Source organism: Hemicordylus capensis, chromosome 1 (assembly GCF_027244095.1).
Source record: "Hemicordylus capensis ecotype Gifberg chromosome 1, rHemCap1.1.pri, whole genome shotgun sequence".
In the NCBI taxonomy this organism is placed as follows: Eukaryota; Metazoa; Chordata; class Lepidosauria; order Squamata; family Cordylidae; genus Hemicordylus; species Hemicordylus capensis.
The window spans coordinates 365,043,901-365,066,830 of NC_069657.1; the positions used below are offsets into that span (position 1 = coordinate 365,043,901).

At 43.1% G+C, this 22,930-nt stretch overlaps 1 protein-coding gene across 5 annotated transcripts in view; it reads right to left on the bottom strand.

The window, feature by feature from the left end:
- TFB1M (transcription factor B1, mitochondrial) overlaps positions 1-22,930 on the bottom strand; it is a 55,039-nt gene that overhangs the window by 28,654 nt on the left and 3,455 nt on the right. For all 5 annotated transcript variants that reach the window (XM_053293605.1, XM_053293581.1, XM_053293591.1 and 2 more), the window contains 4 exons: positions 20,636-20,787; positions 14,400-14,508; positions 12,243-12,394; positions 8,746-8,865 (listed from right to left, as the gene is read on the bottom strand). In XM_053293605.1, the coding sequence (XP_053149580.1) occupies positions 8,746-8,865; positions 12,243-12,394; positions 14,400-14,508 (381 nt within the window). In that variant the 5' untranslated portion in view covers positions 20,636-20,787. The remainder of the gene's footprint in view (positions 1-8,745; positions 8,866-12,242; positions 12,395-14,399; positions 14,509-20,635; positions 20,788-22,930) is intronic.

Genomic DNA, 22,930 nt, shown 5'->3' on the forward strand with positions numbered 1-22,930 from the left:
CTAGTTATAACTTATAAAGTCCTAAACGGCTTAGGCCCTGGGTATTTAAGAGAGCGTCTTCTTCGCTATGAACCCCACCGGCCGTTGAGGTCACTTGAGGAGGTCCGTCTCCAGTTGCCACCAACTCGTTTGGTGGCTACACAGAGACGGGCCTTCTCGGCTGCTGCCCCGAGATTGTGGAATGCGCTCCCTGCTGAGATACGATCCTCCCCATCTCTGGCAATTTTCAGAAAACACATCTCTTCAACCAGGCTTTCTCAGCTTTTTAAAACTTGTTTTTAAATTGTTCTGATTATTTAATTGTTGTTTAATGATGTTTTTAATTGTTAATCATTGTTTTATGCTTTATAATTTTTGTTTTAATTATTAACTGATTTTAATGGTGTTTTAATGTAAACCGCCCTGAGCCTTTTGGAAGGGCGGTATAAAAGTATAAATAAATAAATAAATAAATAAATAAAAATACGGCTTGGGTCCTGGTATATAGGAGAGCTATATAGCTTCTTCTACATGATCCCCACCACCTACTGAGGTTATCTGTAAAGCTCTGCCCGCAGTTGCCGACAGCTTGACTGTAGGTGACTTGGAGTCAGATCTTTGTTGTAGTTGCCCTCAAGTTCTGGAACACACTCCCAGCCAAAATACAAAAGTCTGTCCTTTCTGCAGGCCTCTGAGAGAGCTCTAGAGATGCATCTCTTTAGCCAGACATCTGGATGATTGTCTTGTTTTAAATTGTTTTAATCTTTGTTTTATTCTGTAAACCATTCATTCATTCAATTTTTATACTGCCCTTCCAAAATTGGCTCAGGGCAGCTTACAAATAAAACAAAAACAATTAAAATTAATCACAATTAAAAGTTATAAAATACCATAAAACAGTTAAACAATAAAACAGTTTAAAAACCCTGAAAAACAGGTACATTAAAAAACCCTTTACAACCATTTAAAAACCCTGGAAGGCCAGGCCAAACAGATAGGTCTTAAGGGCTCTCCTAAAAACCAATAAAGAGTTCAAATTACGGATTTCTGCAGGGAATGCATTCCACAGTCCAGGAGAGGCTACAGAGAAGGCCTGCCTCTGAGTCGCCACCAGACGTACCGGTGGTAACTGGAGACGGACCTCCTCAGATGACCTTAAAATGCGGTGGGTGTCATACAAAAGAAGGCACTCTCTAAGGTAACCTGGGCCTAAGCCATTCAGGGCTTTAAAGGTAATAACCAGCACTTTGTATTTTGCCTGGAAACATATCGGCAGCCAGTGCAACTGTTTCAAAACAGGCATAATATGGTCTCTCCAAGTTGTCCCGGAGACCAGCCTGGCTGCCGCATTTTGAACTAACAAGTTTCTGAACTATGTACAAAGGCAGCCCCACGTAGAGCGCATTGCAGTAGTTAGGCCTGGAGGTTTCCAGCTGGTGCACCACTGTTTTGAGGTTGTCCTCTTCAAGGAATGGACGCAGCTGCCAAATCAGCCGAAGCAGATAGAAACCATGGCCTCCACCTGAGATACCAGGGTGAGGCCTGGGTGCAGTAGTACTCCCAAGCTGCGTACCTGCTCCTTCCGGGGGAATACAACCCCATCCAGCACAGGGAGATCTAACTCACCCCTGAGATTCTTAGCCCCTACAATGAGCACCTCCATCTTGCTTGGATTCAGCTTCAATTTGTTATCCCTCATCCAACCCATCTCAGCTTCATATTCAGCTTCAATTTGTTATCCCTCATCCAACCCATTACTGCCTGTAGGCAGGCATTTAGGGAATGAACACCATTTCCTGATGATGCAGATGAAAAAGAGAAGTAGATTTGGGTGTCATCAGCATACTGATAACACCCAGCACCAAAACTCCTAGATAAATTTTTATTAGACAACATTAAAAAGGCAAAAAAAAAAAAATATCTTCACAATCACCCTGGGATGAGGACTATGCTGAAAGAGAGTGACTTGCCCAAGGCCACACAATGAATTTCACGTCCAAGCATGCAGCTGAACCTGGATTCCCACACCCAAACTGACCACCCTTCACCACACTGGCTTTCTTTTCAGAAACAATATTTACTGCAGAGCATGTTAAGAACCCAGTGGCTACTACATTCAAATCCAGAGTTGAAATCCTAATTCAGAATCAATCTGGAAGCAGTAACTGAGAAAAACACCTTACAATGGAAACAGATGTGCCTTTTCTGATCAGGATATCTTGTATACTCTATGCTACTGAGAAAATCTCATTAGTCACTTTGAAATCTGCCTCAACAGAGTCTGCTTGGCTCCAGAGCTATTACTACTCAGAACAGCTTGTCAAAGTAGCATCTGTGGATCAGTTGAACTGGAATTGACCAGACCAACTATATTTGTTAGAGGATCATTTATTCTTTGCTGCCACTGCTAAGCATAATTTTCAAGCCTGCATTCCTAGCTTGGTATTTATCATTAAATCTTTACCTAGATTTCATGTTGAATGTATTAATCCATTGGTAAAAGCGGCTTTTCAGCTTGCATTCTTTCTCTGGGCATTTTACTGTTGCTTTACTGACAACCCTCAATGTACCTTCATCTTCAGCACTTCAACACTAATGCCTATAGTTCTGAGAATGCCATATGGTTCATTTTACTGAGGGGACCTTTGTCATAGTAAGAATCATCACAAAGCAAAAGCAGGTTCCACTAAAAACTGCAGCATCATTATATTAGGGGTATCATGTACAAAGCCACAGTTCTAACTGGTCAGTTTAAAGAACTACTCAACAGGCAAGGAAAATATACATGTCAGCATCACAGAACCACTTAGCATTTTATTCATAAACACAATACACAAACCTCATTAGGAGTCCTATTCCATCTATCCATCCATCCATATTCACAATTTTTAATGGCTTCTAACCTGACACATTTCTGTTCTCCTCAAAAGCAGGAGGCAGCCAACTCTGGGAAGGTCACTCAAGGATGCAGGCAGTTGAGTAAGGCGAAACAAAACAATTACCTAGTGCCACTGCTGACTGAGAACATAGCCCTGTTCAGGCATTATGTTGTACAAATGTGCACGTCTGTACACTAGTACAAGTTTGTGTGTGAATGGCTATACCTGCATTCATTCAAAAAAATGAACCTGGATACAGGTCCCGCAAATGCATGGTACAGATCGGAAGTGTACTGCTGTACCTGTATTCACTATAACATGTGAATAACCATACCTGCGTACAGATCGGTATCTGTATGTACTATATACTCCTTCTACAAGTGTTCAACATAATGTCTAAACAGGGCTCATGTCTCATTGGAAAGGGGGCGGGTGGGGTGGGAAGAAACATACTACTAACAGCAGCAATAGTAATGCAAAGCTCCAGCTCAGGGAAATCTGACAAACTGGATTCAAAAACATCATCTGAGACAGGGGTGTAAATAGCATTTAAAAAAATATTCAAACAGCTGAAATTATATAGTTTAAGCATTAATGTTACTGGAAAATGGAAAGGAGAAATCAGACAGAACACCATTGGTCAGCCTGAGAGACTGCGGCATCCAGTTTTTGTTTGTCCCTGCCTGGAGGGGGTGGAGACAGCTATGGCTGTGGGAGGCCCCACATTCCTTTGAGCCACATGCTTTGTCTCAGTTTGAAGCCTACTCTCTACATAAGAGGTGAAGGCCCGAGAGCACAGCCAACAGAGCATAACGAGCAGGGCATTGCAGTTTTCCAGGAGTTTAGTGAGAAGCGTGTCCCTAGAATCACAAAGAGCCTGGTGGAGAAAAGAAGGTAAGTACTGATCCCTCCTTCATATTCTTGAGAAAGGCTGTTTGGACAGTTAAATAGCTGACCAATACAGCCGAGACCTATCCTTCTTATAAACTATCTCTAAATACTGTAAACAGCCAACAAAACCAGTATGAAGATAGAAAGTCAGCAGGGGAGGGGGCACTTCCCAGTGTATTGCACAGAGTGCCACGTGTATGACTATTTGCCCCATGGGCAGAAGTCATGGGTGTGTGCTCAGTGCAAGGAGCTCCTGGCTCTCAGGGAACAAGTTCATTCCCTCGAGACCAAGGTGGCAGATCTGGAGAAGCTCAGAGAGACAGAGGCGTACGGACGAGACCTTCAGGAACATGGTAGAGGCATCCCACTCCAGGGCTGACAGCTCCTCTGCTGTCAGGGAGAATAAAGGTCTCAGGGAAGGAGGACATCAGTCTGAGGAAGAGGGAAATGCTCCTTTACAAGGGACCCCTTCTGTGAAAGATGAGCCCATATCCCCTCGCACAGGATATACTCCTTTGGGTGGTGGGGGCCTCCTTGCAGTAGGTGATTCAGTCATTAGAGGGGAGCACCCGCTCTTGGGAGATGGGTTTGTGACCCACATGTTGACTGCATAGTGACTTGCCTGCCTGGTGCGAAGGCTGCGGACATCCCGTAGTGTCTAGACAGACTGTTAGGCAGTGCTGGGCAGGTCTGGAAGCCAAATTTAGGGTGATAGGTAGTGTACTGAAGTCCAGGACCCCCAAGATAGCATTCTCAGAAATGCTACCTGTTCCACATGCAGGTACAGTGAGACAGGCAGGGCTGAAGGGTTTCAATGCATAAATGAGACATTGGTGCCGGGAGGAGGGGTTTAGATTTGTTAGGCACTGGGATACATTTTGGGGCAAGCAAGGCCTGTACAAAAGGGACGGGCTGCACTTGAACCTGCTGGTGAGACTGCTGGTGCTTAAAATCAAAAAGGTTGCAGAGCAGCTCTTAAAATGACGCCTGGGGAATAGCCAACAGAAGCTGGGCAGTATCCGGTTTGGTAAATACCATCCTTTAAAGTGCGAGGGGGCAAAGGATTCAGATAAAACAGAAGGGGACAGAGCAGAACCGCATAAAGAGCAGACAGGAGCCTGTGCCAGCAGGTCAAAGAGTCAAAAGAAAGATAGCAGACACCAGGGAAGAGATTCAGCGTATAAGTGCTTATATGCCAGTGCCAGAAGTCTCTGAGCCAAGATGGGTGAGCTGGAGTGCTTGGTTGCTAACGCAGAAATAGGTATAGTAGGCATAACAGAAACATGGTGGAACAGTGAGAACCAGTAGGACACTGTTAGCCCTGGATATAAACTCTATAGAAAGGACAGGGAGGGCGCCTTGGAGGTGAAGTGGCACTGTATGTTAAAGAAGGGATAGAATCTAACAAGCTAGAAAACCTAGGTGGACTGGAGTCCTCCACAGATACCCTGTGGGTGACAATACAAGGCCTGAAAGGGCACATGATACTGAGGACATGCTATCACCCTTCTGATCAAAATGCTGACAGTGATTGGGAGTTGCAGCAGGAAATCAGGGAGGCATCAAGGAGAGGCAGGGCTGTAATAATGGGTGACTTCAATTACCCACACATAGACTGGGTACATTCACAGTCAGGTCATGACATAAATTTCTAGATATGCTAAAAGACTGTGCCCTAGAACAGTTGGTCTTGGAACCAACCAGAGAGAAGGCAACCTTGGACTTTATCCTGAGTGGCACCCAGGACCTGGTTTGTGATGTCAGTGTCATCGACCCTTTAGGGAACAGTGCCCATAGTGCGATCAAATTAAGAATACATGTGGGGAGAGAATCACCAAGGAAGTCTAAGACAGACACTTTGAATTTCAGAAGAGGAAACTTCTCCAAAATGAGGAGTATGGTAAAAATAAAGCTGAAAGGGAAAATCAGGAGAGTCACTGCATGGAGCAAACCCACAATACTAGAAGCCCAGTTAAGATGGTATACCCCAAAGGAGGAAAAGTACCACTAAGTCCAGGAGGATGCTAGCATGGCTAACAGGTACTGTCAAGGAAGCCATAAAAGGGAAGAAGACTTCCTTCCAAAATTGGAAGGCCTGTCCAAATGAAGAGAACAGAAAGGAACACAAACTCTGGCAAAAGAAATGCAAGGTGACAATAAGGGAAGTGAAAAGAGAGTTTGAGGAACATTTAGCCAAAATTATCAAGGGGAATAACAAACACTTCTTTAAATACATCAGAAGCAGGAAACCTGCCAGGGAGGCAGTTGGACCATTAGACAATGAGGGAGTGAAAGGGATTATTAAGGAGGATATGGAGGTTGCAGAGAAGCTCGATGAGTTCTTTGCGTCTGTCTTCACGGCAGAGGACACTGGGCATATACCTGTTCCTGAACCAGGCTTTTCGGGGATGGAGGCTAAAGAACTGAGTCAGACAGAAGTGACAAGAGTTGATGTTCTAAACTGTCCGGGAAAACTGAAAACTAGCAAATAGCCAGGGCCAGACGGCATCCATCCAAGAGTCCTCAAAAAACTCAAATGTTGTGGCCAACCTCCTTGCTAAAATATATAACTGATCCCTGCAATCAGGCTCTGTACTGGAGGACTGGAAAGTAGCAAATGTAACACCAATTTTCAAAAAGGGATCCAGAGGCGATCTGGGAAATTACAGGCTGGTTAGCTTAATGTCCATTCCAGGCAAATTGATGGAAAGCATCCTCAAGGATAAAATTGTAAAGCACATGGAAGAACATGCCCTGCTGGAAAGAACCAGCATGGCTTCTGCAAAGGTAAATCTTGCCTCACAAACCTATTGGAGTTCTTTGAGTGTGTCAACAAGTGCGTAGATAAAGGTAATCCAGTTGACATAGCACACCTGGACTTCCAAAAAGCTTTCGACAAAGTTCCGCATCAAAGACTCCTGAGAAAATTTAGCAGTCATGGGATAAGGAGACAAGTACACGTGTGGATTGCTAACTGGCTGAAGGACAGGAAACAGAGGGTAAGTATAAATGGAGAGTTTTCACAATGGAGGGAAGTAAGAAGTGGGGTCCCCCAGGGATCTGTACTGGGACTGGTGATTTTTAATTTATTCATAAATGATCTAGAAGCAGGGGTAAGCAGTGAGGTGGCCAAATTTGCAGATGATACCAAATTCTTTCGTAGTGAAATCCAAAAGAGATTGTGAGGAGCTCCAAAAGGATCTCTCCAAATTGGGGGAGTGGGTGACAAAATGGCATATGTGGTTCAGTGTTGGCAAGTGTAAAGTGATGCACATTAGGATGAAAAACCCCAACTTCAAGTATACGTTGATGAGATATGAGCTGTTGGTGACTGACCAGGAGAGGGATCTTGGGGTCGTGGTGGACAGCTGGTTGAAAGTGTCGACTCAGTATGCGGCAGCTGTGAAAAAGGCCAATTCCATGCTAGGGATCATTAGGAAGGGGATTGAAAATAAAACTGCTAATATTATAATGCCAAAATTATGGTGCGGCCAGACCTGGAGTACTGCGTACAATTCTGGTCACCACATCTAAAAAAGGACATGTAGAACTGGAAAATGTGCAGAAGAGGGCAACCAAGATGATCAGGGGCCTAGAGCACCTTTCTTATGAGGCAAGGCTACAACACCAGGGGATTTTTAAAGACAACTGTGGGGAGACATGATAGAGGTCTATAAAGTCATGCATGGTGTGGTGAAAGTGGATAGAGAGAAATTCTTTTCCCTCATGCACAACACTAGAACCAAGAGTCATCCCATGAAATTGACTGCTAGGAAATTTAGGACCAGCAAATGGAAGTACTTTTTCACACAACACATAATCAACTTGTGGAATTCTCTGCCACAAGATGTGGTGACAGCCAAGAACCTGGATGACTTTAAGAGGGGTTTGGATAACTTCATGGAGGAGAGGTCTATCAACGGCTACTAGTCGGAGGGCCACAGGCCACCTCCAGCCTCAAAGGCAGGATGCGTCTGAGTATCAGTTGTAGGGGAGTAACAGCAGGAGAGAGGGCATACCCTCAACTCCTGCCTGTAGGCTTCCATCGGCATCTGGTGGACCACTGTGCGAAACAGGATGCTGAACTAGATGGGCCTTGAGCCTGATCTAGCAAGGTTGTTCTTATGACAGGGGGCAGAAGGAAATGGGAGTATCTTTTTGCATGCTTATATTGCACTCATTTTTAACCTTTTAATCAAATCTGTATTTTTATGTTCTAGCTGATGGGGGGCGGGGGCGAAGAGAAGTGTGTGTTTGTGTGTGTGTGTGAGAGAGAAGAGAAGCAACGATGCATGTGCGCATGCACATTTACAGCATATATTCTGCTACAAGGTAGAGGGGAATCTAATCCTTCAACCAGACCACTTCATGGCTATGGCAATTTCCATTTCCTCATATCCATGGCAGATGACATCAAGAGTCCATGGCTTCATTCTGGGACCTTGGTTCTGGGAAACCATTTTTGCAGTTGTGCTCACAATTATCCTAATTCTTATATTTATTCCCTCTTTGCCTATTAAATGGACCCACTAGATAATAATGAGTTGGCAGAGACTTTGAAAAGGCATGGCCTTGTAGACAAATATAATTGGAGAAAACTGGGGAGAGAAAGACATCAATGGTAGAATAATGTGGCATGCTATACAAGGGGGCCTGGGCACAGTAAAAAGTGTTTGCACGCTGCGCTTTGCGTGGCACATGAATTCATTCCGTGTGTGCGTGAGAGAGAGAGTGTTATGTGCGCACACTGCCTTTTTACTGCCTCCCAGAAGAAAACGCTTTCCACTCACTGATGAGAACAATTAGAGGGAACGCAGGTTGTGTGTTCAATTTTAGTTCTCACTCATTCCAGCTTCCTGGAGCAGTAATAAAGAAACTTGGCACCTAACAGAATCAAACTGTACATTCAACTTATTTTTCCATGTTGGCGGCTCTGTAAATAACCAGATGAAGCCACAATCTCTGGCTCTTAAAATTTAAGTAAGGACAGACTCACCTCTGGCTTTGGGATGAAAGCTTGGCCTGGAATCATGAAACACTTGTGAACAGTGCACAAGTACTGAGACATAATGGAAAGTCTGCTACGTTGCCGGGTTCCTGTGGCAGCTATCAGTCTCTGTGGTAGAAAATAACAGTTTTTATGAGCGACTTCCACCAGGTTAATCTAGTAAAACTTTACAGTTTAAAAAGAAATATTTTAAACAGTAACCAAAAAAGGGAATAATTTTAAAGCATCCTTCTAAAAAGAAAGTTATCATATATTTCTGAAGATATCCATTACATATGTTTGAGAAGCATATGAATCACAATTGGCAATATCAGTCCTATTTTCACATTATGTTCAACACATGTACAATCTGTGTACCAGGTATGCATGTACAGCAGTACATCTAACTGTACTGCATTTGAGAGGGCCTGTATCCAGGTCCACTTAAAAGTAAACATTTGTACAGTCATTCACACAAAAGCATTAACACGTGTAGAGACACCGGAATGCATGTATAACATAATGCCTGAATAGGGCTACCATTAATGACCAACCACAGCTTTACTGATGTTAGCAGACTTTTTACACAGAAGATTGGCATAAGGATCTGTACAAGAGATAAGAAATAATATAGTGAAGCAATATTCTCTGTTAATTTTGCTGGGGTTGTCTAGCAAAAATATGGTTCTAATGAAGCCTCCTTTAGCTGAAGTATAAGGGGGAAAGTGTGGGTTCATCACTGTTGTTCCTATGCTTACTGGAAACAAAAATCAAACCAAGAACATGAAATCTCAAATGCAGTTTATCACTTGTGCCCACACAGTACAATAGGCCCACACAGTAGAATTTAGAATCACATTCTAGAGGTTCTACCTCAAACTTTCCATGCAGGCAAGAAACAAAAGTTAAAGAAAGATCAGCAAGCACACATTCTGTATGATGGCAACACCAATAGTCCAAATGATGTATGAGTTATCAGCCACAAAGTTGTATTAATTTATAAGCTATTTCTATTGTTTTCCACTTTCCCACCTTAAGCTTACACTCCAATCTAGCAGTTGGGCCGTGTATGTATTGTAGAGCTTTGAACATAAATAAATAAAAATAAATAACATAAACAACTACACATTTGCAAGCCCGCCATGGCTCCAGCTGTGCACAATAAAGTGCTAATCCAGTCTGGCTGGCACACACTATTGGATGCTGCTGGACAAAGGCAAGCTAGTGCAAGTCTAAGGGCCAGAGACTGCTGTCCTCCTCTGCAAGAACGGCTAGGTGGATCTGGAATACATATCACTGCCATGAGCCATTTTTGGAGGGGTAGTATATACATCAAATCAAATAAAAAAATAGATAGATAGACAGACAGAAGCATGCTCTGCAGCATTTTTGCACAACACTCTTTGGGGCTCAGATTACACTGGACTAGAACAGAGAGAATCCAACTTCAAATCTCCATTCAACCATGTAGTTCAATGGAGAATGCTGGGCCAATTGCTAGGTCTAACCTACATTACAGGGTTGCTACAAGGATACATGGGAGAGAGGGGGAAAAAGAACTATGGCACATTTTTTATAAAATAATAAAATAAATAGAAAGAATCTCAACTGCAAAAATCAGTTTATTCTGACGTTTGATTGAAAGACACTATTCAGTTCGAGGTGCTGAAACAAAAGGACTCTAACTTGCCAAATCTAAATATGTGGCTGGAATTGCCTTTGGATGGGGTTGAATGTCAGGACATTCCTTTGTCCCAGGACCAATGTAACCTCATTGAGAATGTAGGAGCACTGGGATGGGGTCTCTGCACAATTCCTTGCTCTGGCCCCAAACTGAAGCTGGCTTTCATGGCAACAGGCTTCTGTCTGCAACAATCTTGCATTCCCAAAATGGATGGGGCTGCTGTGGCAAGAGTATTACCAGTGTACGTTTCCCCAAATCACTGTCCTGCAACAGCACTCTGGGGATCTTAAGGGTACTATTACCCTGACCAGCGGCTGTAACTCATGAACAGGGCCACTCTGTTGGATTCTGGCAGTCAACTACTTTGACAGATGGTGTTCAGGTTTTCATCAATATCTGGTTATGAAGTTATTATTAGAGTTAGAAATTGATGTTGTTGCAGTGCTTTATCCTCCTTAGAATGAGGTTGTGGACAAAGAAAAATATTAGCAGTTTTATGTTTTGATCCAAAGACTGCATTGAGGGAACTATAAGGCCAAGATTTACAGACTGCAAAACACTACAAATGGAATCTGGGAGGAAAACAACAAACAAACAAAACACTGCAGAGTATCCCCAGCCCTATCAGGAGTGTTTCTATTCAGAGCTCCACCCATCTAGAAGAGAAACCTTATTGAACAGGTTGGGGCTTGCAAGAAGGGGCTTTAAGGGGGGGATGAACAATATGTCCCTTTCCCATCCTCTTGTATTCTTCCTCTATTCTGATTTACAACATTTGGGTTCAGTCTGGCTTCCAGGCTTGAATCTGACTGCTTTATTCCTATAAAATTCTTTTTTGCTCGACTAGGTGCTTTACTATTGTAGAGAAGAGAGCTGGTCTTGTGGTAGCAAGCATGACCTGGCCCCTTAAGCTAAGCAGGATTCACCCTGGTTGCATATGAAAGGGAGACTAGAAGTGTGAGCGCTGTAAGATATTTCCCTCAGGGGATGGAGCCGCTCCGGGAAGAGCATCTAGGCTCCAAGTTTCTTCCCAGGCATCTCCAAGATAGGGCTGAGAGAGATTCCTGCCTGCAACCTTGGAGTAGCTGCTGCCAGTCTGTGTAGACAATACTGAGCAAGATTGACCTATGGTCTGACTCAGTATATGGCAGCTTACTATGTGCCTATGTTAAATTGGTTGATTTCTGGAGAGTGAAAGGTGTCCTTTCCCCACCTCCTTCCTCCTGAAATTTCCCATTGTATCATGGGGAGTAGATGTTTTAACTTGATCACCCCATTCCCCAAGCACACAACCCTTAACCCTATAAGCTGTTAAGCATTCAAGCAGACCAACCCAAGCTGCCTCCGTTCTGTCCCTGACCTCCAAACAATAGAAACCTCTAACATTCCATGGTTCAACTATTCTCAACATTCCATATGTCCTGGGAGGCAATAGGTATAAGTCCTTGTCAGGCAGTTTTAAAATTACAAAGTATATTTGACTGAATTCTTCAAGTACAAAAAGTACTTATATCAACAAAGTATGCATATTTCCCTAGTATTCCAAAGTATGCATCTTTCCCTAGCAATACTAGTATGCATAGTATTTCCAAAGTATGCATATTTCAAGTTTTTCCTTGAAAGAGAAATTTATTTTCCACAGATCTTGAAGTGACTGGAGGTAGAGAGGGTGGGAAGCGCAGTACAATAAGATTCACAGCATATTTATTAAGTGGCTCTAAAAACAAAGAAATCAACTAAATTTTATCAGTGATTTCTTAAATTTACATATTATAGATTGCTGCAGTTTGATAATTTAGAATAAGGCAATAAGCAAACTTACCTCTCCCACTTCCTTTTGAAAGGTCAGAGTCATCCGTGTCCTACCATAACTAAAGGGCCCATCTCTTTTGGATATATTCTCAAGCCACTTTATTATTAGAGGGGTTGAAACACTGAAAGGTAGATTTCCAATAATATGTATGTCTGGTGGATCTGTAAGAAAAAGACTTTCTTTAAAAATAATCTCTTGAGTAGTTAGTGTAAAAGGTTCATCTGTGTTTTATGTAAATGGGAAACATACTTTTCCCCCCCTATAGCATATAAAAACTAAGCATGTTCCTCTCACCACCGTTTTATGCTTCATACATTCACACTATCCATTACACAAGTAGGATTAAATACATCCAAAATTAAGCCCTAAAATCCAAATTTAACTGTAGAGTAACTTTACTCCTATATACAGTACAGAGGCACTTGCTTTAAGTTAAAGCAGGGGCTTGGACTAAGAGTAGTCTGCCATCCAGTTACCGGATTCCTTCTCCTGTTTAATATCACACATAACGTTGAACAATGAAAAAATGTTTTTATTCTTGGAACAGAAACAATCCATTAATCACCTCCCCAGGTTTTTAAGGTCAGATTAAAATGAAGACTGATTATTCTAAGTGAAATGCTTCCCAGGCCTCTCACCAACTCAAAATGGCAGTTTTACTTCCTCCCTCATGCCGAAAGATCGGGGAGGCAGGAGTATAGCTAAGGATGTATTCTTCCGAGCTGCTCCTGAGAAAGTGAAGACAGTATAGGAAGGTTGACTTCATTTTCCATAAAGAGAATGCAATGTTCCTCCTTGCCTGCAAAGAAGTCCCATGCCTCCCCAGCCCTACACCCCCACAAATTGGGATGTTTCCAAGAGAATATATATATATACACACACACACACACACACGCGCGCGCGCGCATGCTACTGAAAAATGCAATTGCCACCAAAAAACAGCGCCTGGAGGAAGGGCAAATTCTTCAGATTAGAAGTGCAATGGGAATTCATACCTTGAATATGAGGCTTTGGGTCAGGAAATGTAGGACAGGGGCTAAAGCCCAAACTGACCAATACCCCAGAAGAAAAAATTCATCTTTCACACCTTCTATTTTTCTAATAGAAACTAAAGAGCTGGTACGAAGACACCAAGCTTTCATACACTGGCTGACATTATGTGCAGCCTATTGTTGCTGTAATGGCCTGCCCTAGGGCTGCTGTGGAGTTCAAAGTAAACTCCTGACAGGCCATTACAGTGATGGTAGGCTGCGCATCATCTCAGCCACAGAAACGAAAACAACAGAGCTGGGTAAATGCTTTGAAATGACATTTGCCATGGAGGAAAGGTGGTAGATGCCACTCTTATCTAACGTGGTTCCTCTTGATGTTTCATTTATTTTAAAATCTTTAAATAAAGGTGTTAACCTTCCTGTTTAAAATGAAAGAGACTAACAGGATACCCACACACTGGAAACAGAACACTTACAGGAAGACTTGTTTCTGGTGGGCAAACACCTTGTCAAGTAAAAAACTGCTTTGAAGAAGAATGAATCCATGCCAATACATGTGTTCTGTCAACAGTCAGAGAGCTATCCAAAAATAAAAAGCATCAGATGTACACTTAAACAAGATGGCTTGTTATTTCAACAGCTCCCTGTTGAAATAAGAGCCTCCCCATCTCTGGCAACTTTTAAAAAGGCACTGAAAATGTATTTGTTCACCCAGGCTTTTATTCAGATTTATAGTTTTAATACTTCTAATGCTGGGTTTAAAATGATTTTAATGTTTAAATAATTTTAATTGTAAACCACTCAGAGATGCAAGTTTGGGGCAGTACAGAAATATAGGAACATAGGAAGCTGCCATATACTGAGTCAGACCATTGATCTATCTAGCTCAGTATTTTCTTCACAGACTGGCAGCGGCTTCTCCAAGGTTGCAGGCAGGAATCTCTCTCAGCCCTATCTTGGAGAAGCCAGGGAGGGAACTTGAAACCTTCTGCTCTTCCCAGAGCGGCTTCATCCTGAGGGGAATATCTTATGCGGGGAATATGAGGGGAAGTGCTCACACTTCTAGTCTCCCTTTCATATGCAGCTAGGGTGGACCCTGCTGAGCCAAGTATACTGTTAGGAGTACATTCATATGAAAGCATGTTTGAAATAACTGTGGTTCTAGCATACTGACCGTCTTCCCAGTTCTTCATGAGATGTTTTGGAAAAACTTTCTCAAGTTTATATGTCAAAATATCCCCATGAACAATACGAACTTTTCCTGGAGCTGCCTCAGAGAGCATCTGAAAATTTTCAGAAGAACAAACAAAAAAAGGATTCATTTATGAACACATTTGAAGATCTGTTCCCTAACATTAACATTAGCAATGTATCAATCTCTTTACATTTGAAATGCATTATACCAAAGTTCTAAAATATTCATATTGGGTAATTTACCATTACATAAATAAAGCTAAGGAGATGTTGAAATGATTGTATATAAATTATGCCATTTTCTTTTTATGGGGTTTGAAAAATTGTTTTGATACAGTCAGATGACTAGTCAAACATATTCAATCATTCAAAGCTAAAATGAAAATGCTTATGTGCACAAGTGCAAAAAAATGTGTGTGCATGTGCACACACACGCTTTATGACTTCTGCTATAAGTTATAACTTATACATTGCAAGTACATAATCTAAAATGGCAGGGGGGGGGGAGTTCAGAAGCAATGCTAGACCATAGTTTGGTGTTACAAGAACAAGCAGACAGAATCTTCAGGATCACATGTTCCCTCATGCCTGGCAGAGCTTCCAATCCTTTTTTGAGGGAAGCCATAATCTGCCATTCTGTCTGATCAATTGTGCTTGCCTGCAAAGTATGGGCAATAGTTGTGCAAACAGAAGACATTCCACTAACTTCAGCGGAGTGTGTGTGTGTGTTCACAAATTTCTCTTCTTTCTGTACCCCCCTTGCACCCATAGAGAAAGTTTTCAGGGAGCACCGGGGGGGGGGAGTGCTACAGAGGAAGGGGGATTTGTGAAAATGGCCCATCCCCCTTCCCCACATTTGCAAACACAACTTCCTCGTGCACAGCTACTAGCCTGGAGGCTGCCCCCTGGTTTTTATTGTTCGCAGACAAACAACAGCCATAGTTTGCCAATGCAGATGAAGTGGCAGGTGATGACTTGCTGCAAACAAGAATGGAAGTTACTAACAACAAACAACAACAACAACATATTTATATACCGCTTTTCAACAAAAGTTTCCAAAGCGGTATTACGGAAAGAAATAATAACTAAAAAAATAAAGCTGGCTTCCTGTCCCCAAAGGGCTCACAATCCAGAAAGAAACATCAGATCGACACCAGCAACAGTCACTGGAGGTACTGTGCTGGGGGTGGAGAGGGCCAGTAACTGCCATTCCTGACAGAAAAAGGGAGCATGTGAGGCCAACGTATGTCTGCTGGCTCTTGTCAGGGCAGGAATAGTCTGGCCTTCTATTTGAACAGCCCCTGGGACTTTAAACACAAACATGTTTCTACCACTGTCAAGTCTGAAGTAAAGGAGCTAGCTTACATGATGCACAGTGCTGCATAATGCTGCTCCCTGGGGCTCCTGCAGACTCCCAAGTAAGCCCTGTCGCTGCTCTCCACAAGCAGCTGTGGAAGCAGTGCTGCCACAGTCTTCCTCATTGTAGTGGGGGCTTGCTTAGCACTTCACAACAGCCCCAGGGCAGAAGGGACAGCCAATACTGAGGCCAGTCTCACGATAAGCGAGACTTGCCAAAATGAAGTCAGTGGGGAGAGCAGACTTGACCAGATTGGCCACCCACATGACTGCCAGCTCCGTCATGGAGCTGGCGGGGGCTGCGGGGATCAGGGGCCGCGTGGCCCCCAGACGTTCCAGGAGCGAGCAGACGGGGCATCCTGGAGAGACCCTCCAGGGCCAGGAGGTTTGTTTCAGCCTCCCGGCAGGGGGTCTCCTCATATGTTGCCACAGCAATACACAATCAAAAAGACCGGGTTAGAAGAGCACTCACTTTGCTAACCTCGTCTAAGGGGAGGGGTAAGTCTGAGAGCCCGGTGGTTCTCACATTCTGCCAAAATCAGAGTAGGCTCCCTTAGCCCGATTTTGGCCGATCATGAGAACAGCCTCACTATGTAATTTCTCCCAAAGGCAGATGTTCTATAACTGAACAAAATGAGTCCAGCAACATCTATGCATCCCTCTTGTGTTAGTACATGACTACACATACATGGAAATTCAGGGGGGAAATACTTGACATGAAATTTTTGAGATCAACATGTACATGTTTACCGCAGAATCCAGAGGTACACAACATTCACAACAAAACAAAAGAAAGCTATTGGTACTGTAGAAAACTAGTTCTATTTCAAAATTACTGAAAGCATACATTCCCCCCCCCCCCTCGTATATATTTCCCCAATCTGGAGATCAGCACTGGGTGGTGAGCTCCTAACCTCTTTCCCTCATGAGTGAATGTCCCATCATTTCATAATTTGCTACAATGTTCAAAACAGGCAAGCAATGTTAGCACTAAGCAGTGTTGCTCAGTAGTCACGATTACAAACCATGATTTAAAGCAGGCCTACAGGATACGATTGTGAAACCACCCTGAGTTGGTGTCCACAGTCCCAATTTGGACATCATGGCAAAATACAGAAAGAGAATCCATGCACAAGTGAGTGAGGAAGTGCATGCAAGTTTCTCAAAACATGTTTCAGAGATCAGGAAACATGCCATCTGAAATGAACCATTTCTTCCAAAATAGGAGAGAAAAGATATCATGAAAAAGAGCTGTAAATACAACAGACCATTTTGAAGGGAAAGATAGTTTCGTACAGTATCCTTTTATGTAGAAGATTGATCAGCCCTTACAGGTTGTTGTAAGGATTATGTATAAGAATAAGAGATTATGTATAAGAATTTTCAAAGTGCTTCATCATCAGCATATAAATGGTAAAAGGCATGATCCATGGCAAAATGACCGAGTTTTTCTGAACAGTCCTCTTGCACCTGCACTATATGAACACACCCAAACAGAATGAAAAAGCATTTTTAATTTGTTTTTTAAAAAAGCAAAGCCGAAAGTGAAATTCTGAACTGAGAGATTTTGAATTTTGAAATCCCTTTAAACTTCCTGTGGGTGCTACCATGCATCTCTTCCCAATTTGTTAACAATAGCTAAAAACTGTTCTCATTCATCATTATCAAATGACACCATCTCCACAACACTGAACAGCCTTTCAAGAGTATGTTAATTGCTGTTATGAAAGATCATTGCTCACATAGAACAGTGACTCAGATCCACCATTCTCAACAATGAAATTGTGCTCATGTGCACAGCTTTCACTGGAATGAATATTTGCCCAACACTGAAATCATGTTTCATCGTTGTGCATTCTGAGGAAAATACTGTCCAGCCTAATTATCTAAGTGCTTCACCATTCTAGCAACTGGTAGTTCCTGGGTGGACAAAATAGAAGTTTTATGAACAGAGCAATTCAATACATGTTCAGCTCAGAAATAAGCTCTACCGAGTTCAGTGGGACTTCCTCCCAGGTAAAAGAGCATTTGCATACCCAGGCCCCAATAACGACAGGACATGAATAAATTGGAAGAACCAGGGCCACTGTTAAATTTACAAATAACCTGCAACGAGGAACATACTTAATAGAGTGCGAGTATCCCCCATGTGGATCAGCCTCAGAAAGAGGACTACCCGGAACAGGGTGAAGGGTAGAGTGTTGATTCAGCCTAGTTCCAGGTCCGGACATCACCACAACCGTGCGATTTATCCCCACTGAGGGGAGGCCAGCCGGCCCCACCCGACCAAGGCTACAAAACACTGAGTGGTGAGCCCAGCCAGCCTCCGAGTAGGGGCAGATCCCAGCCCAAGGGCCACAAACCTGCAAGGGCTGTTCCTCAACTTCCCACTCACCTTAATCGGTCATCCAGTCTCGTTATCTGTGGTTGTAGGGTAGAACGGAACACAAAAGGCGGAAATTTTAAAAATGTATTCAAAGGGACTGGGAGGCAGAGAGGGCCCTTGAAGAGGATACATCAGGAGAGGAGAAAGGAGGTTTGATTTTGTGGTTTTCTTTTCTCAACATTGAGCATAATACGCTGAGCTATTGCTACTATAACTAATTGGTTTTGCTGGATCTCAGACTGACAAAGGCAGAACTTGGGTACCTTCTTTTGAGTTGTGGTTTGTTTTGTTTGTGAGATAGAGGCCATTTCCGGCCCTGAGATTAACTTGTGCTTCACTTACTGCTCTGGTCTGCTCTGCAATCTGCACCGCAAGGTGTACTCAGTCAAAATGTGGCTGAAATTGCTCTAGAGTGTATGGCTATCCTTGCTGCTAAGGATGGTGCTGTGGCAGCTGTTGCAATGTTAGGAACATAAGGAGTCATAATTGTGTGTGAGAAAGCAACTTGTGCCAATGATGTTACTGCTAGGGATGTGCACGAAGAGTTTCATGCAGCCACAGGGGGTGGAGAGTGGTAGCTTTAAAAGGAAGTATGCAGGTCTTTACTGCTCCTCTCCCCACCCTCCGTGGTTCTAAAAAGCAGTGCAGCTACAGTGCTGCTCCCAGCAGCCCACGCACAGCAGCAGCCATGTGTGTACCAATGCCACATACAGGCTGCTGGGAGCAGCACCACAGCCGTGCCACTTTTTAGAACAGACAGCAACATGGTGGGGTGGTGGCAGGGCAGGTAAAACCTGCATGCCTCCCTTTAAAGCTACCGCTTGCCCCCTGACAAAATAATTCAGCTACAGCAACTCGGATTGTTTCGGTGCCTCTGTAATGAGGTGCCGAAATGATTTGGGCACATTCCTAGTTACTGCAGTGCAGGCACTTTGGCTGACAGTGGATTCTGGGTCAGTGATTCTTTTTTGGACTGTACTTGATATCTGTGTTCTGTATTGGGAGGTAGGAATGTGCATGGAACCAGGTGCAGGTGGCTTGATGGCGGGGCTCACTTTAAGGGTGGGGGAGGGTGCACTTAACCATCCCTCCGTTCCCCCCGCCCCCGCCAGGGACTGGTGTTTTACAGGTTTTACACGGGGTGGTAGCGTACTTCCCTGCTGCCCAATTTGCTCTTCGGCCGGAAGTAACTGGCGTGCATGTGCCCACTCGACACGCAAGCGCACATGTCACGAGCGCCTGCCCAACGTGCATGAGTGTGACGTGTGCATGCCCAGTGGGCTCACGTGCACCAGCTATTTCCGGCCACTTCCAGCCAGAGTGCAAACGGGGCAGCAGGGAAGTATGCTGCTGCCCCATAGGGCATGTAAAATACTGGGCACTGGCAGAGGAAAAGCAGAGGGAGGGGTAAGAGCACCCTCCACCCCCTTAAAGTGAGACACGCCCCCCGCCTTCAAATTTCAAGCCCCCCAGTGTAAAAGGGCCTCCAAACAGGTTCGTGCACATCCCTATTGGGAGGGACAGATTCCCCTTTACTGTGTGCTTCTGCAGTGCTTTTCAAGTCAGGACTGCAAAATGCATTGCAAGTTGTGTGCACTCTATGAGTGCAGCTTATTCTGGCCATAGAAAACAATGGATAAACTCAAAACACCCCATTGTTCCCCATGTGTCGCTCCTAGGGATACCAAATGGGTTGTGTGGTAGGGCTTGATGGGTGCTACCTACCATCCAACCCACAAAAAAATGTACAAATGGGCGATAAAAAATAAAATAAAATTCTGACCTCTCCCCCAAACCCCCATAGGGACTTTGGTGTCCCTAGGAGCTACCCAGGGGGAACAATGGGGTGTTCTGAGTTTACCCATTGTTCCTTACGTCCAGAACTCTCAAAAACATTTTGAGTTGTTTCGTCAAAACAGCTAGCTTGACCACTAAGGTGAAACATATCAGCCATTTTGCATTTCATTTTGAGCTCAAAGCAGAATGCAAAATCCATTTTGTGGACATCCCTATATTTAGCATGTTCTCATCCCTGCCATACTGAAGATTTAAACCTCTAATTGAAAGGCAAGATTGTCATGCTGTGAATAAGAACTTGGGTCACACAGAAGTAATGCAGCATGAAAAGCTGTGAAATCCACACTGTAGATATACAGTATCCAGTTTAGCCTGACACATACCACTTTTGTTGTATGAAATGCTTTGTAATCTTTTTTTTGTCACAACAATATCAATAATGCAATATTCTCATTTTACAGATAATTAACTCATCAGGACTTTCCCACAACTATTACACATGGACAATAGTTAATAAGGATGTCGTCCAAGAGCCAGTCCACAAGGCCATAATAGCTGTGAATTGAAAGGTAGCTTTAAACAGGATAGACAACTTTTCTCAAATAACATTTTAAAAAGGGATCTAATTTGCAAAATTACTTCTAATAGATGGAACTCTTCAGAAATGCTTTAGATACCTGCAGCCCTGGAATAAACCGAGGATCTTTCTCAACTAAGACGAGTTCTGCCACACCAGAATTCAGAATGGATCTTGTGATTCCTCCTGGCCCAGGGCCCACCTCACATACATGGGCACCTTTCAGGTTGCCAGCATTTCTCACTATTTTATCTGAAATACAGAAAACACAAAGCATGGCTTTTCTTCTGCAAGGGCTGAGAGCTCATTAAAGGAAGCAGTTTTTACAGCAAATTCATTTCAGGACAGACATCAACAGTGACATCAACAAGTTTAATAAACCAGAGAAAATACTGTATAGAAAAAACTAACCAAAGAGATCTTATCTATCTGTCTGTCTATCTATCAAGAGAGAATTCAGTCTTTATCATACGTAAATATAAAATTATGAACTTCTTTAAAACTGAAAGTTAGGATTCGTTTTCATATGCAGCCATGAAAGCATCACTAGAAGACAAGTTTAAAAGGGAGTAAACCCTATTCCAAGTTATAAGCAATTTCTCATTTAAGCCAAGACCCTGCTTTTGCAGTCTGTTAGACAAAATTAAGCAGATTGCTGGGGAAGTCAATCAGCTAGCTATGTCAAAACAACATTAGAAGAAATACCGTGATGTAACTATAGATATTCACAGAGAAGAATTATAAAATGGAAATAAGAAAGTTTAAATCAACAAGACACCACTGTGTTTCATATTTAATAGCTGAGAAAACATGTACTACGAGAATTTTAAGGCATGGGGAAATAACCAAGACAAAGAGCAGCAGTTCTGATATCCAAGTGCATAAGAGTCACGGGAAGGGTCATGGCTGACATGCCTTGCATGTAAAAGGTCTCAAGTGCCACTTCTAGCTTCTATAATGAACCACAACTATCAGGGCTGAAAGAGATCTATATGTAGTAAAAGAGGCCATCGAACAGTCATCAACACAGCTGTTTCTGGGGGAAACTGCATGGCAGGAGCAGCCAGAGCTGCTACCGCCTGACAGTCAGACTAACACTGTCACTGTGCACACAGAACATTCCATGCGCACAATGGAGGAGAGGCAATTTCCATCAATCTCCCCTGCCCCTCTGCTGCTCATTGTGCTTCCTAAAAATATGTCCGCAAGCTGCACAATGCTCAAGGACATATTTTCAGGAGGCACAGAGAAATGAGGATATTGGCAACAATTATCCCTCCCATATTGAAGACACAGAACAGTTTCTGAAGCACATAATGTTAGTCTGGATGGCAGGCACTGTCTTCAATGAGGGAAGAGGTAACCCCATCAAGTCCCTTTCCTGCCAGGATTCTACCTGCCAACAAGAAGCTGTCTCTGAAAAGAACTGTAGCAGGAACAGACACTAACTTTAGTGAAGGAGGAGGGCAACTCCATCAAACCTCCTTTTTAAATACTCAATGTCATCATCTGCTTTTAAAAAAATGCTGCTGACTTAATTTTTTTGTTTAAGTCCGTGTTTTGCTACGGAGTTGTTTTAATTTCTGGTAAGGTATTTAAATTGTATTTTATTCTATTCTATTTTATTTATTTTATTTACCCACCCTTGCAAGCCATCTTGTGAAGCCTTTGTACCTAAAAAACAGAGTAAAAATCTCTCTCTCTCGTATTTACATCTGTCTGGGGATTTTGGGATTAAGGAGTGCCACTGCCATCGAGTTAGATGTGCCACTGTAATTAAGTGGTTCCTTAGTCAGCTAGGCTAAGAGCAGGGAAGAAAAACCATCTAAAAAATAGTAATTTATTTAAATCAGAATTGTTTAACATTTCATCTGTACATTTATCTTTTAAAAATAACTAGATCAAAATAAAATCTGGATTCAATGCAAACCTATAATTGCTTAAAATTGAATTTATGACTCACTTGGGAATTATAGAAGGCTGCTTTTATTTGTAAAAAAAAAAACTGTGGGGGAAACATCAGTCATCATGCAGTGGAGCACAATAGTTCATGAACTTATAAAATGGCTTCAGACTGGCAGCATGGACTACCAAGCCAATCCAGAGCAGCAAAGGCCTTATTCTAGGCTATAGCCAAGGTCAAAAGTAATCATGCTCTTGTGCAAGAAGCCACAAACTCCTGCTGCATGTGTAAGTACGTGCACGGACCAAGGTCTGAGCACAGGTTCGGCGCCACGTGGAGGGGAGCAGTGAGCGGGAGCTTTAAGAAAGAGGAGAGCAGGCCCTTACCTGCTCTTTGCCATCCCATGCAGCTTCTTGTTGGGGCTGTGTGTGTCTCAAGTACTTGCATGTGGCATCAGGACACACATGGAATCCATGCATGTGCAGATGCCAT